Below are 16,746 nucleotides of genomic sequence, written 5' to 3'. Positions count from 1 at the left end.
GGGGTGTGTTGAAGAAAGGGGGACTTGGATTTTGTATGAGATATCAGCAGTCATCTGTGTCCCTCTGCACCTCTGGCTGGAGTAGAAATAACTCCAATGCCTCGTGCTTTGCATTAGGGAATCTTTGTGGTCTGGCCTGTCTTACATGGACCTACAGAGTTTGGACATTCCTAGAAGGGTAGCGCATCTTCTACTCTATAAATTATGGTTTCTTGAGCTATTTCTGGGGCCAGATCCAACCAAACATCCCTTAAAGTACCTAGTTCTTACTGCACCAGTCTTGAAGAGTGGCATGATCAAGGTCTGGCTGCTATGTGCATTTTTATTTTGGTGAAATCTCCACATTCTCAGTTCTGCTATTTTCCTGGAGGACTGAACAAGGAGACCCAAGAACATATTATAGAAATATCAGATCAATCCAAGGGTAGAGATAGGTTTGCTCACTTATGGCCATCATACATGAAGAGAAAACACAGGAGCAGTGACTGGACCTTCTGCTGTCAGGCTTGCAGAACTGCCTGTGTTTCAGTTAAACCTTATTCTGCTGTAAGAATATAGCTTTAGACAGGGTCATTCTCCGGGTCAACAGCATGCATGTTCATGAGACTTAAAAAATGTGGAAATTTTATTTAACAGGGTTAGAAAAGTGGCAGATACTGTCACCATTTCCAATGACTAAAAATGCCAGCCAATGTCTTGGTTGAGGGGCAGGGTCTCAGATGATGACTCTTGATCAACTGGTGTGGAAATATTTCAATATTTTAACAAATATTTCCATAGAAGAAAATCCCTTTGATATATGCCCACCTCTCCTCTCCTCTTCTCTTACCTACAGTTGTCAGGGAGTTGTGGGAGCTACACGTGAGCCCAGATTTGTTTTTGTGAGCAGTTATTTTAGGCTTCCCAGAGAACTGCCTTAGAGACTTTATGGGAAAACTAAAATACACTGCTAATGACTGAGAATTCCCTGACAGTCTTTCTCAACTTAAACCTATCTTTTCAGCCTCATTTGCTTAAATAAGAAGAAATCTCAGATGATTTTAAATTTTAAAATATTACTATTCCTGTGCAGGATATTGAGTTAAAAAGTGGTAATTTATGCATAAGAAATTGAACATTTCCTGAAATGAAATATTTTGAGATATGAAATATTTCCTTCCATATCAGTAAACAAGGATGTCATAGTCATCAGCATGAGCCAGTGAGCTCTGAGGAAGCTCAGGAAAGAAAAGAATATCTGTCATTTAGCAGCCATCAGACTGTAGCCACCCCTCACGGTGAGCCATGAGGAAACTCAGGAAGAGGAAACTCAGGAAGTGAAAACACAGGATACTGGCCCCAGATAGGTGACATGGATATTAACAAAATGGTTTCAGTAAGTGCAGACTCTTGCGTCTTCTCATACATAGAAAAGTGCTCCCTAATAACTCAGTTGTTAAAGAATCCTCCTGCAATGCAAGAGACCTTAGTTCGATTCCTGGGTTGGGAAGATCTGCTGGAGAAGGGATAGGTTATCCACTTCATTATTCTTGGGTTTCCCTTGTGGCTCAGCTGGAAAAGAATCCACCTGCAATGTGGGAGACCTAGGTTCAGTCCCTGGGTTGGGAAGATCCCCTGGAGAAGGGAAAGGCTACGTGCTCCAGCATTCTGGACTGGAGAATTTCATGGACTTGTACAGGCTCTGTAGTTTTGGCTCACGGGCTTAGAATTCCCATGGCATGTAGAATTTTCCCAGAGCAGGGATGAAATTTATATCCCCTGCATTGGCAGGTGTATTCTTAACCACCGGACCACAAGGGAGTGAGTGCGTGTGTGTGTGTATGTGTGTGTGCTCAGTCATGTCCAACTCTTTGCAACCCCAAGGGCTGTAGCCTGTCAGAATCCTCTGTTCATGAAATTTTCCAAGCAAGGATACGTGAGTGGGTTGTCATTTCCTTCTCTGGGGTATCTTCCTGACCCAGGTATCGAACCTATGTCTCCTGTGTCTCCCACAGTGACAGGAAGATTCTTTACTACTGAGCACCAAGTCCACCTTTTTTCTTAATGTCATCATTTGTTATAAACTTCCCTCTTAGAACCACTTTTTTGCTGTATCTCACAACTTTTCATGTTCTGTGTTTCCATTTTTGTCTAGATTTTTAAAATTTCCAAAATTTCCAAAAATTTCCAAAATTTAGATTTTCAAAATTTAAAAATTTGATCTTCTTTGACCCACTGATGCTTAAGGGGCATGTAGCTTCATTTCCAACATTCATTTCTTTTTTTTTTTTTTGAGTTTTTCAGTTTTTTTCTTGTTATTGATATCTAGTTTCACACCATTATAATTGGAAAAGAGAACTGATATGATTTCACTTTTCTTAAATTTCTTAAGACTTGTTTTGTGGCTTAACAAATGATCTATCCTGGAGAATGCTCAGAGTGTGCTTGAGAAGAATGTGCATTTTGCTGCTATTGGATGGAATGTTCTATATGTGACTGTTAAATGTGAAAGTGAAAATCACTCAGTCGTGTCCAACCCTCTGTGACTCCATGGACTATACAGTCCATGGAATTCTCCAGGCAAGAATACTGGAGTGGGTAGATGTTCCATTCTCCAGGGGACTTTCCCAACCCAGGGACTGAACCCAGGTCTCCCTCATTGCAGGTGGATTTTTTACCAGCTGAGCCACCAGGAGAGCCCAAGAATACTGGAGTGGGTAGCCTATCCCTTCTCCAGTGGTTCTTCCTGACCCAGGAATTGAACCGAGGTCTCCTGCATTGCAGGTGTATTCTTTGCCAGCTGAGCTACCAGGGAAGCCCATATGACTGTTAGGTCCATTTTTTAAAAAGTGTTCAGATCCATAGTTCCTCATTGATTTTCTGTGTGGATGATCTGTTTATTGATTAAAATAAGGTATTGAAATACATTGATCTCTTAATATTTGCTTTATATAATTATGTACTCTGTTGTAGGGTGCACATATATTCACAGTTGTAATAATCTATGGATGAATGGACCCCCTTATATAATGACTTTTTTTGTCTTCTAACCATTTTTGACTTAAAGTATATTTTGTGTGATATGAAAAAGCTACTTCTGCTCTTTCTACTTGCATGGGTATCTTTTCCCATCACGCTACTTTGAGTCAATGTATGTCCTGTGTAGCATATAGTTGGTTTTTTTTTTTTTTCAATTCCTTCAGTCACTCTGTGCTTTTTGATTGGAGAATTTAATCCATTTACATTTAAAGTAATTTTTGATAGGAGGAATTCACAGGTGGTTTATTGGTAAACAATCCACCTGCCAAACCAGAGACGGGGGTTCAATCCTTGGCTCAGGAAGATCCCCTGGAGAAGGAAACAGCAACCCACTTCAATATTCTTGCCTAGATAGTCCCATGGACAGAGCAGTCTGGCAGGCTACAGTCCATAGCATTGCACAAACATGACTGAAGTGAGCTTGCATGCATGCACATGGTTTTTTGTTGTCTGTGATTTTGGGTAGTCCTTTCCAGATGTGTTACTGTTGGAGCCCTCCTCCTCATGCTCTTTACAGACGTCCATACAAGGCAAATGTCCCAAGGCAGAAGGTCCAGGGGTCCCTCTTTAACCTCTGATGGGCTGAGGTACCTACCAGTGATAACATGGAACAATATCTCCTGAGCATACTGGAAACAGGCCCAGAGATTTTGTGTTCTTCTGGGCTTCATTATCAGCATGAGTCAAAAGGGGGCATGTTTATGGAACACAAATTCCTCAGAGAAAGGTTTACCTGCATGCCATTTGGAACCAGAAATCAAGTCTAGCTTGGCCGTTTAAGAGATCTGCATCTCTCCAAGTCTTGATGTCCCTATCTATTGATTGAGGGAATAGCAAACACACCTGGAGGATGCTTGAGAATTAAATAAGATGATGTATGCATAGAGTTAATGTAGGAGGTGGTCCACTGCAGGGATAATATATACTGGTTAGATGGTTTTAGTCCCCAGCACTGTGTGAGATTCTATGCAACTTCACCCCATGTAAGATCCACAGTTGCTTGAGGCAACTGAGAAGAAGGAGGACCAGTTGGTCATGTGGCTGGAAACAAAGACTTACTCATAGGCTCAAACTCAAGGTTTTTTTATTCTAAAGTTCACTTATGTTTCCTTTTGAATGTCCTGTGCTCTGTTCAGTTTGAGTGCTAAAAAAGTGCTTTGGATTTTGCAAGTTGGTCACAGAATGGGTAACTCCTTTGGGCTTTCATGGACATGATGTCAGTGTCCTTTTCCTCCACAGATTCCCGTGCTCCTAAACCTGAGCAGAGACCCTGATGTCAGCCTTCCTGCCCCACCACTCATGTATGCGCTGGCCCTTGGTGCCTGTCTGGGAGGTAAGGGGGTACTGGATTTGAGGGAGGGCCCCCAGACACTATGGTGAGCCTGAAGTGATGATTAATGAATGCCAAGTTGAAAATAAAGTAAGAATCAGTAAAGTAAGAATAGTTTGTGATTTCCTAAGTGGAAACCCATCTTCACCATTGACTGGAGAGTTCTAGCCCTGCCCAGTTCCTCTGCAAAGTATGTTACTTCCCATTCTCTGCAGAACTGCCCCTGACATTCTAAGCCTGTGGCCTGAGGATGGTCATTACTGACGTCTCAAAGTTAATGTCTTCCCACACTGCATGCCAATGTGGCTTAGTGGCTTAGGTTTAGAAGCAGATTTTGAATCAGAAACCATCCTCAGTGGCAACTTCTTATTCCCTTTTTTAAGGAGTGTGTGTTGTGGGTGATGGTAGGTAAAGTGATGAATGTGTGAGCTAAGTAGAGACTCTAATGTAAGAATAAGAAGAAAAATTTTTAAAAGCTTTTTGGGCCAGAGGAGTGTTTTGTCTTTTGGAGGCATTAAAAAGTCAATTAGAAAAAGTGTCAGGAGAGACTAACCTCTGGTGAGTAAACACAGGGGTTTGGATGTGATTGTATTTGGAAGGAAACCTAATCACCTTTGGAAACACAAGAGGATTGTGAAAAATCTTAGATAAACACAATAGATACCTTTAAAATTTTTGTTTTTGCTTCCAGGTATGCTTAGGTAATCTAGCTTTCTTTGTTCTTTGATTGGTCTCTAAGTCTTAATCAACAGCTTTGTTTTTAGTGTATCTTCTAGTTTGCAGAGGGCGACTAATGTCATTCAGTGAAGTTGCTATGATTTCTGGAGACAGCTAGTTCACTTAATTCAGCAACCGAGGCCTCAAATTCTGAGTTTAGATTTGTTAAAATGGCCCCCATCTGAGATCAGGAAAAGCAACAACTGCATTGACAACTACATTTAGTATCAGTGATAGAAACAGAATCCAGAGACACCAGGAAATATGTCCGCTGTGCAGAATTTTGTTCATTAAACCTTAATGAGCATCTTCTACTATTATATGCTGACATTGTCTTCCTGAGTGGGGAGACAGTCACGTAAGTTAAGATTGCAGTATAAGTGGATCCTCTTATGGCCAAGTACACAGAGTGCTCGAGGGGCACACAGAGGCTGGAGGAAAGTCAGGAATGGCTCTCCAGAGAGGGAAGTTTTGAGCTGGTTCTCAAAGAATGAGAAGCTTCCTGGACTGATTCTTATTCACCCAGAACATGTAGAATGACTAGAAGAGAGGGGATTATCAAGGAAAGAAGTTAACATAGACCATTTATATGGCTAATAACCTAAAATATGATTAAACATTTATTGATTGAGACTCTTTTTACAGTTTATATATTTTTAATTGAAGGATAATTGCTTTACAAAATTGTGTTGGTTTCTGCCATACATCAACATGCATCAACCAAAGAGTACATACGTCCCCTCCCTTGTGAACCTCCCTTCCACCTCCCACCCCATCCCACCCCTCTAAATTGTCACAGAGCTCATGTTTGAGTTCCCTGTGTCATATAGCAAATTCCTACTGGCTATCTATTTTACATATGGTATTGTATATGGTTCCATGCTACTCTCTCCATTCGTCCCACCCTCTCCTTCCCTCCTTTCCTGTGCCCACAAGTCTGTTCTCTATGTCTTTGTCTCCACTGCTGATCTGCAGATAGGTTCATCAGTACCATCTTTCTAGATTCCATATGTATGTGTTAATATACAATATTTGTTTTCTATTTCTGACTTACTTCACTCTGTACAATAGGCTCTAGGTTCATCCACCTCGAACTGACTCAAATGCTTTCCTTTTTATGACTAAGTAATATTCCAGTAATATTTTATATATGTACCATAGCTTCTTTAATCATTCATTTGTCGATGAACATATAGGTTGCTTCGATGTCCCAGCTATTTTAAATAGTGCTGCAATGAACGTTGAGGTACATGTTGCTTTTTCAATTCTCATTTTCTCTGGGTATATGCCCAGTAGTAGGATTGTTGGGTCATGTGGTCATTTTCTTCCTAGTTTGTTAAGGAATCTCCATACTGTCTTCCATAGTGGCTGATCAATTTATATTCCCACCAACAGTGCAAGAGGGTTCCCTTTCCTCCACACCATCTCCAGCATTTATTGTTGTAGATTTTATTTTTTTGCTGAATGTGTATGTATTTTCTTTTAAAAAACATTTATATATTTTAATTGGAGGATAATTACAATATTGTAATAGCTTTTGGCATAGATCAACATGAATCAGCCATAGGCATACATGCGTCCACCCCATCCTGAACCCCCTTCCCACTTCCCTCCCCACCCCATCCCTCCAGGTTGTCACAGAGCACTGGTCCTGGATACCCTGCTTCATGCATCCAACTTACAGTGGTCATCCATTCTACATATGGTAATGTACATGTTTCAATGCTATTCTAACCCTCTCTTTCTCCTACTGGGTCCAGAAGTCTGTTCTTTATGTCTGCTGTGTCTCCTTCTGTACAGAGGATCATCAATACCATCTTTCTAGATTCCATATATACACATTAATATACATCAGTTGTCTTTCTCACTTACTTCACTCTGTATAATAGGCTGTAGGTTCAGCCACCTCATTAGAACTGACTCAAATGCATTCCTTTTGTAGCTGAGTAGTATTCTGTTGTGTATATGTGTCACAATTTCTTTATCCATTCATCTTCTGATGGACATCTAGGTTGCTTCCATGTCCTAGCTATTGTAAATAGTGCTGTGATTAACACTGTGGTACGTGCCTGTTTCAATTCTGGTTTCCTCAATGTTTATGCTGAACAGTGGGATTGCTGGTTCATATGACAGTTGTAGTCCCAGTTTTTTAAGGAATCTCCACACTTTTCTTCATAGTGGCTGTACCAGTTTGCCTTCCAACAAACAGTGCAAGAGAGTTCCCTTTTCTCCACACTCTCTCCATTTATTGTTTGTAGACTTTTCAATGATGGCTGTTTCTGGCTATTGTGAGATGATACCTCCTGGTGGTTTTGATTTACATTTCTCTGATAATAAGTGATGTTGAGCATCTTTTCATGTGTTTGTTAATCATCTATATATCATCTTTGGAGAAATGTCTGTTTAGGTCTTTTGCCTACTTTTTGATTGGGTTGTTTGTTTTCTGGTATTGGGTTGCATGAGCTGCTTGTATATTTTGGAGATTAATTCCTTGTCAGTTGTTTTGTTTGCTTTGTTTTCTCCTATTCTGAAGGTTGCCTTTTCACCTTGCTTATAGTTTCCTTCATTGTGCAAAAGCTTTTAAGTTTAATTAGGTCCCATTTGTTTAATTTTGTTTTTATTTCCATTATGCTGAGAGGTGGGTCATACAGGATCTTGCTGTGATTTTGGTCAGAGAGTGTTCTGCCTATGTTTTCTTCAAAGAATTTTACAGTTTCTGGTCTTACATTTAGGTCTTTATCCATTTTGAGTTTATTTTTGTGTATGGTGTTAGAAAGTGTTCTAGTTTCATTCTTTTACATGTAATTGACCACTTTTCCCAGCACCACTTGTTGAAGAGACTGTCTTTTTACCATTGTATATTTTTTGCCTCCTTTGTCAAAGGTAAGGTGTACATAGGTGTGTGGATTTATCTTCAGACTTTCTATTTTGTTCAACTGATCTATATCTTTGTCTTTTGCCAGTACCATAGTATTTTGATGACTGTAGCTTTGTAGCGTAATCTAAAGTCGGGAAGACTGATTCCTCCAGTTCAATTCTTCTTTATCAAGATTGCTTTGGCTATTTGGGCCTTTTGTGTTTCCATACAAATTGTGGAATTATTTGTTCTAGTTCTGTGAAAAATACTGTTGGTAGTTTGATAGGGATTGCATTGAATTCATAGATTGCTTTGAGTAGTATACTCTTTCACTATATTGACTTTTCCAACCCAAGAATATGGTATATTTCTCCACCTATTTGTGTAATCTTTGGTTTCTATCATCAATGTTTTGTAATTTTCTATATACAGGTCTTTTGTGTCTTTAGGTAAATTTATTCCTAAATATTTTATTCTTTTCATTGCAATGGTGGATAGGATTGTTTACTTAACTTTCTTTTTCTGATCTTTCATTGTTAGCATATAGGAATGCAAGGAATTTCTCTGTGTTAATTTTATATCCTGTGACTTTACTATATTCATTGCTTAGCTCTAGTAATTTTCTGGTGGCTTCTTTAGGGCTTTCTATGTAGAGGATCATGTCATCTGCAAACAGTGAAAGTTTTACTCCTTTTCCAATCTGGATTCCTTTCATTTCCTTTTCTTCTCTAACTGCTGTGGCTAGGACCTCCAGAATTATTTTGAATAGTAGTGTTGAGAGAGGGCACCCATGTCTTGGTCCTGATTTTAGAGGAAATGTTTTCAAATTTTTGCTATTGAAGATAATGTTTGCTTTGGGTTTGTCTTATATGGCTTTTATTATATTGAGGTGTATTACTTCTGTGCCTACTTTCTGGAGAGTTTTATCAAAAATGGGTGTTGAATTTTGTCAAAGGCATTCTCAGCATCTATTGAAATAATCATATGGTTTTTATCTTTTAATTTGTTAATAATGGTGTATTACATTGATCGACTTGCATATAATGAAGAATCCTTGCATCCCTGGAATAAACTCGACTTGGTCATGGTACATGATCTTTTTAATGTGTTGTTGAGTTTTGTTTGCTAGAATTTTGTTAAGGATTTTTGCATCATGTTCATTAGTGATATTGGCCTGTAATTTTCTTTTTTTGTGTGTGATGTTTTTGGAATCAGGGTGATACCTTGTAGAATTAGTTTGGAAGTGTTCCCTCCTCTGCTGTTCTTTTGGGAGAGTTTTAGAAGGATAGGTATTAGGTCTTCCCTAAATGTTTGAAAGAATTCACCTGTGAAGCCATCTGGCCCTGGGCTTTTGTTGTGGGGAGATTATTTTTATCACAATTTTGATTTGATTATTTGTAATTGGCTTTTCATAATTTCTGTTTCTTCCTGGTTCACTCATGGAAAGTTGAACTTTTCTAAGAATCTGTCCATTTTCTCTATGTTTTCCATTTTATTAACATATAGTTGCTCATAGTAGTCTCTTATGGTCCTTTGTATTTTTGCATTGTCTGTTGTAACCACTGCTTTTTCATTCCTAATCTTGTTGATTTGGCTTTCTCCCTTTTTTTGCTTGATGAGTCTGGCTATTGGTTTATCAAATTTGTTTATCTTCTCATAGAACTGGATTTTAGTTTTATTAATCTTTACTATTGTTTTCTTCCTTTCTTTTTCATTTATTTCTGCTCTGATCTTTATGATCTCTTTCTTTCCACTAAGGTTCTTGGGTGTTTTTGTTCTTTCAGCAGTTATGTGATGTTTTTCTTGTTTCTTGGGGTAGGATAGTATTGCTATAAACTTCCCTCTTAGAACTGCTTTTGCTGCATCTCATAGGTTTTGGATTGTCATGTTTTTGTTGTCACTTGTTTCCAGGAATTTTAAAATTTCTCTTCTTATTTCTTCAGTAACCTATTCATTAAGTATAAATGTATTATTTAATCTCAATGTGCTTGTTTTTTACAGTTTTTTTCCCCCTGTATTTGATATCTAGTTTCATAGCATCTTGGTCAGAAAAGATGCTTGATATGACTTCAATTTTGTTAAGTTTACTGAGGCTTGATTTGTGACCCAAGATGTGATCTATCCTGGAGAATGTTCCATCTGCACTTTAGAAGGAAGTATATTCTTCTACATTTGGATGGAAAATCCTGAAGTTATCAATTAGGTCCATTTGGCCTTATGTTTCATTTAATGTTTGTATTTCCTTATTAATTTTCTGTTTTGATGATCTGTTCTGGTTGACGGAGATGGATCTCTGCCCTCTCTCTGAAGGGCAGCACTGTGTCCAGTAGTAGGTTTTGGGGTGTCTATGGGTTAGATATGGCTTTGGACAGCCTGTCTGCTAGTGTGCAGTGTTGTGTTTCTGTTTTATTGAAGGATTGTGTGGGGTTTCTGGGCACTGGTGCTTGCTGGCCTTTGGGTGGGCTTGGTTTTGGTGTTGAGATGGAGGCAGTTGGGAGGGCTCTCATCTATTAATGTTCCCTGAGGTCATGAGTTCTCTGATGGGATTAGGATTGGGTCTCTCATCTCAGGTGTTCAGGCTCAATGCATATTGAAGCTCCAAGACCTCACAAGCCACACAGCACAAAAGACAAGTTTCTAATACTCTTGGTGAGGGCAAGACTCAGCAGCCCAGAACACCCAGCAAGGCTTATACCAAAGTTCTCTAATGTTTCTAGAAAGGTCTTTGGACCTGTTTTGGGCAGCGTGGGGTTAATTCAATCTCAGATATGGCCTTATTCCAGCTTGCAGTTGCTCCTAATGTTCACGGTTGCCTCTGGAGTCCCCAGTCTGCTCCCCACCTGGACATGAGGGGGCAAAGATCAAGGCTCACTAGGACTCATTTGCTCTCTTGAGCTGAGAAAGGGGAGGATATGGCAGCCACATATGTGTTGTACTGGAGAGTGGCTGTTGTGTCCCGTTGGATGTTGTTACAGTCTAAGATAGATCATGAGTTCTTCCAGAGGAAAGGGGCCCAGTTTGTGGTTCCCTAGAAAGAGCTCAGCTGTTAAAGCTCCCAGCAAGTTGCGGGGAGTAACCTGTACCTGTTCATAGCCTGGAGGTAGCTGCAACACCCGGGTCGGGATCACATCCATGGTGTTTTGTCTGCTGCCTCCAGCACCCCTCCTGGCTTTGCAATGGTAGTCATGTCTATTTCCTGAGCCTTGTTTTTGTATCCCTCTCAGTGCATCCTCATAGCTGCTAGCCCCCTACCTCTCCCTGGGATCTTCACTGCAGCCTCTGGCCCTGGTCCTATCTTCTGCTGCAGGCCAAGCTTCCTAGCCACTCATCCCAGCTGCCCGTCCCCACCCTCTGGTCCGGGCTGAGGCTTGTGAGCTGCTTATGGGCTGAGAAGAATTGTTGGGCAGCTTTCTGTGTATTTTGCCTTCTGAGCCCCCACTTTGAGGTTCCACAGCTCCTCTTTGGTCCCACCTGAAAGGGGATTTCCTAGTGTGTGGAAACTTTTCCTCCTTCATGACTCCTTCCCTCCCTAGGGGCACAAACTCCTGTCCTGAAGTCCTCTTTCTTTTTTAAATGTGTTTCTTTCATCCTACCTCATTCCAGGGAAATTAGTTTGCCTTTTTGGAGGCCTAGGGTCTTCTGTGGTCATTTAGAAGTTGCTCTGTAGGAGTTGTTCCATATTTTGATGATTTTTAAAAATGTATTTGTGGGGAGCAGGTGATCTCTGCCATCTTCTCCGCCCCCTCTTTTTTTAGCTTAAAAAATTTTTTTTATTGATGTATGGTTGATTTGGTTGATTTCTTTAATGATCCATTTGTATTTTAATAATATATGTATTGGGGCTTCCCTTGTAGCTCAGTCAGTAAAGAATCTGCCTGCAGTACAGGAGACCAGGGTTCAATCCCTGGGTTGGGAAGATCCCTTGGAGAAGGAAATGGCAACCCACTCCAGTATCCTTGCCTGGAAAATCTCACAGACACAGGAGCCTGGTGGGCTTCTGTCCATGGGGTTGCAAAGAGTCAGGCACGACTGAACGACTGACACTTACTTACTTAACATATGTATAGCCTCAAACTGTTTGTGTTTTTAACAGGTTTTCTCCCTTTAATTGATTTCTGATCTCATAGCATGCTCTATATGATTTCTATCTTCTTCAATTTACCAAAGATTGATTTGTGATCCAGATGATATCATCCTGGAGAATGCTTTGTGTACACTTGAGAAGGGACTGTATTTTGCTGCTTTTGGATGCAATTCCCTATAAATTAAGTCTGTCTATTAAGTCTATCTGGTCTAATACATCATTTAAGGCTTGAGTTTTTTAAAAACTTAATTTTCTATCTGAGTGATCTGTCCCTTGACATAAGTGAAGCTCTAAAATCCCCCACTATTACTGTGTTACTGTCCATTTCCCTTTATGACTGTTAGTGTTTGCCTTATCTATTGACGTGCTCCTGTGTTGTCTGCATATATATCTACCACTGTTTTATTTTCTTCCTGGATTGATTCCATAATAATTATGTGTGGCCTTCCTGCCTCTTGTAACAGTCTTCATTTTAAAGTCTATTTTATTTTTCTTATATGATTATTGGTATTCCAACCTTAAATTTTGATTTCCACTTACCTGGAATATCTTTTTCCATCCCCTCACTTTCAGTCTGTTTCCATAGGCCTGAAGTGTGTCTCTTGTAGATAGCCTATATAGTGGTCTTTGTTGTATCCCTTTAGCCAGTCTTTTGGTTGGAGCATTTAATCCATTTACATTTAGGGTAATTATCGGTATCTATGTTCCTATTGCTATTTTTTCAATGGTTTTTAGTTTGTTTTTATAAGTTTTTTTTTTTCTTCTGTTCCTCTTTTGTTCTTTTCTCCTGTGGTTTGATGATCGTCTTTAGTGCTATTTAGCATTGTATTTGAGTTGCTTTTTCCTTTATGTATGTGTTTCTACCATAGTTTTTTTGTTTGCATTTCCCATAAGATTTTGCTATAGCAGTATGTGTATACTCATATATACTCACTTCTTTTCATTCTTCTCTCTCTCTCTACACATATATATACATATATATGTACATATATACATATATGTACATACACATATGTATACATAAACATATATGTACGTATACATACATATATGTATACATACATATACATATATATATATACATGTATATGTATGTATATATACACATATATACACACACACACAGACTGATTCCAAATTGGGAAAGGAGTGTGTCAAGGCTGTATATTGTCACCCTGCTTATTTAACTTACATGCAGAGTACATCACGTGAAATGCCAGACTGGATGAAGCACAAGTTGGAATCAAGGTTGCAGGGAGAAATATCAATAACCTCAGATATGCAGATGACATTACCCTTATGGCAGAAAGCAAAGAGGAGTTGAAGAGCCTACTGATGAAAGTGAAGGAGGAGAAAGTAAAAGCTGGCTTAAAACTCAACATTCAGAAAACTAAGATCATGGCATCTGGTCCCATCACTTCATGGCAAATAGATGGGGAAACAATGGAAACAGTGAGAGACTTTATTTTTTGGGGCTCCAAAATCACTGCAGATGGTCACTGCAAATTAAAAGATGCTTGCTCCTTGAAAGAAAAGCTATGACCAATCTAGACAGCATATTAAAAAGCAGAGACATTATTTTGCTGACAAAGGTCCACCTAGTCAAAGCTATGGTTTTTCCAGTAGTCATGTATGGCTGTGAGAGTTGGACCATAAACAAAGCTGATGGCCAAAGAATTGATGCTTTTGGACTGTGGTGCTGCAGAAGACTCTTGAGAGTCCCTTGGACTGCAAGGAAACCAAACCAGTCAGTCTTAAAGGAAATCAGACCTGAATATACATTGGAAGGACTGATGCTGAAGCTGAAGCTCCAATACTTTGGCCACCTGATGCAAAGAACTGACTTATTGGAAAAGACCCTGATACTGGGGAAGATTGAAGGTGGGAGGAGAAGGGTACAACAGAGAATGAGATGATTCAGTGGTACCACTGACTTGATGGACATGCATTTGAGCAAGGTCTGGGAGTTGGTGATGGACAGGGAAGTCTTGGGGTCACAAAGAGTTGGACATGACTGAGCAACTAAACTGACTGACTGATATACATATGTGTGACATGTATACATATGTATGTATATATGTTATATATATATTGTATATATACATATATGTGTATATATATTATATATATATTAAGTTACTAGTTTCTTATTTTTAAATGCAGTTCCCATTTCCTATATCTGTCCTCTCTTCATAGTTCCTGGTTTTGATATTATATTTGTGTATGGCTGATTTCCAGCTTTTACTGTATGTTTGCTTTCACTGGTGAGTTTTCCTATTCGTGATTTTATGTTTCTAGTTGTAGCCTTTTTTCCCCCCTGCCCAGAGAAGCTCCTTGGTTTGGTGGTGCTGAATTCTCTTGGCTTCTGCTTGTCTTTAAAGTTTTTTTATTTCTCCCTTGAATTTGAATAATAACTTTTTTGGGTAGAATATTCTAGATTGTAGGTTTTCCCCTTACATCACTTTGAGTATATCATGCCACTCCCTTCTGGCCTGCCGAGTTTCTGCTGAAAATTCAGCTGATAGCTTTATAGGGATTCCCTTATATTTTATTTGTTGCTTTCAATATTTTTTTCATTGTATTTAGTTTTTCTGAGTTTAATTAATATATGTTCTGGTATGTTCCTCCTTGGATTTATCCTGTATCTTAATTTCCTGGTCTTGTGTGATGTTTCCTTTCACACGGTATGGAATTCTTGAACTATAATCTCTTCAATATTTTCTTTCTTTCCTTTCTCTTTCTCTTTGTCCTCTGGCATCCCTATTATTCAAACATTGGTGAAATGCACCAAACAAACAATGTTGTGTCCTCATTTCTTTTCATTCTTTTTCTTTATTCTGTTCCATGGCAGTTAATTCCATGGGACAGGGTCTGTTTTCTAGTTGGAGTAGAAGCACTGAGAATTGTGTTCCATGTGGCTTTATTGCCCTGAAGTGTGTGCTCTATTCCTAAGGAGGTGAGCACGAAGGAAGTGAGCCCTGTATGTGCACATCAGGTCTATATGCCACCCATGCAGCCATTTGCAGTTCTGCCAGAAGCAGCCCAAGGTTGTGTCTCTTCCTCTGTTGTATTCAACCCAGACCTCTTGCTAGACTGTTGCTGGGGGGCAAGGTTTTGTGACTGCTGGTCTGCCCCCTGGGGCCTAGGCTGCGTCTGTGGTAGGGCTCTCCAGGACCTGTCTATCCCAGATCTAGCTCTAAGCTGCATTGGAGGTGGGCAGAACTGAAGGGCTCCCACAGGGAAAGGAATTACTTTGTACCACACCCTAGGGACTCTTCATGGTAGATAAGTGATTCTGTGATGCCACCAACCAGCTGGTTGATGCATCAACAAAGTCCACTGCTGCCAAAGTTGCCATAGTCAAGGTCACACGCCTGGCAACACTGGAGCTGTGCAGTGCTGTGAGCGTGCTGATAGTAATGTTCCTATGGAGACTTACGCTCTAACTTGCATGTGCCAATGATGGGGCTCCTATGGCAGACTTATGCCCAGCTCTGTGTGTGCTAATGATGAGCTCTGAGTTTTGGCCTGGACTACACTCCAAGCCCTCTGGAACTAGACCATATTCTCTCCCAGGGTCCTTCTGCTGAAGCCTGTGTTTCATTGCCTAGCTGGGCAGGGCACATTAGAAGCCCTGCTCAGGGCCTGTGTGGGGTGGGAAGTGGCGTGAGGTAGCAACTGATTCATGTACATCAACGGATACACATGCACTCCTTGCAAGTAGAGTTCATGCCCCTCCTGTCCATCTCTCTGTCCTAGAAGACCTCTATGAAGGAAAGGGGGAGTTCCCAGGGAGAGGGACCACCTGTGTGGACCTTTCCTCTTTCACAACTTCCTCCCAGAGGCGCCAGTCTCATCCCAATGCCTTTTTCCTATCCTGCTCAGTTACATGGGAATCTTTCCTGCTGCTTCGGTTGTGTAAGAGATCTCGTGTCAGCTTTCAGTTGGTTTTCTGTGAAATTAGTTCTACATGTAGATATATATTTTTATGTGTTTGCTGGGGGAGGTGAGTTCCATGTCCTTCTCCTCCACCATTTTGATCCAAAAGGAGTATTTTTCAAATATTAATCCTTAACATGAGAGAAAGAAAGTGTTGCCTTTTATTTTTTAGAGCTCACTCAAGTTCTTGAATGTGACCTTGAATTATGTGTGACATTCTGTTTTATTCAGGAGAGTTTTCAGTGTTAAATCCTGGAGTAGCAACGTTTGGGGTGCAAAGCAGATGCTACTCAGCTATTGAGGTGTGTGCTCTGCGATGGAGGCTGGCAGGGCCCTCTGAGGAACATTCGCATGTCAGCATGTTGCTACTCTGTGCCTCGCTTTCTCCATGGGGACACTGAGGACCTCAGTGCTCAGCCCCCTGAGCATTTTCTCTCTGCCTGTCTGATCTCAAGCCCACTGCCCACCTCATACATTGTGCCATGTCTTTGTTAACAGGCTCCCTGTGAGCCCCTGAAGGATATGAGCTGATTTCCATGTGGAATGACCTGCTAGGGTGAGAGGGAGAGCCTGCCTAGGGTGAGGCAGTTAGGAAGATGCTAATGGAAGTCTTGGGTAGGGGGAAGGTGGGAGCCGAGGCAGATCTCAGAACTGAGATGGAAATCCAGACTCAGTTCTGGTCATAAAAAATAGATAAACTTTGGGGACTTTTAGGATGTGTTTGCTTCCAAACTCACTCAGGTTGTTGGCAGAATCCAGTTCCTTGGAGGTGTAGGACTAAATATCCAGTCCCTTGCTGGC

The 16,746-nt window shown here is 40.3% G+C and overlaps 1 protein-coding gene across 2 annotated transcripts in view; it reads left to right on the top strand.

Annotated features, from left to right (window-relative positions):
- Positions 1-16,746, top strand: part of OCA2 (OCA2 melanosomal transmembrane protein) — a 256,559-nt gene that overhangs the window by 235,128 nt on the left and 4,685 nt on the right. For both annotated transcript variants that reach the window (XM_043894730.1, XM_043894728.1), the window contains exon 22: positions 4,258-4,351. In XM_043894730.1, the coding sequence (XP_043750665.1) occupies positions 4,258-4,351 (94 nt within the window). The remainder of the gene's footprint in view (positions 1-4,257; positions 4,352-16,746) is intronic.

The sequence above is a fragment of the Cervus elaphus genome, chromosome 33 (genome assembly GCF_910594005.1).
Source record: "Cervus elaphus chromosome 33, mCerEla1.1, whole genome shotgun sequence".
In the NCBI taxonomy this organism is placed as follows: Eukaryota; Metazoa; Chordata; class Mammalia; order Artiodactyla; family Cervidae; genus Cervus; species Cervus elaphus.
This window is presented reverse-complemented; position numbering and strand designations above follow the sequence as displayed.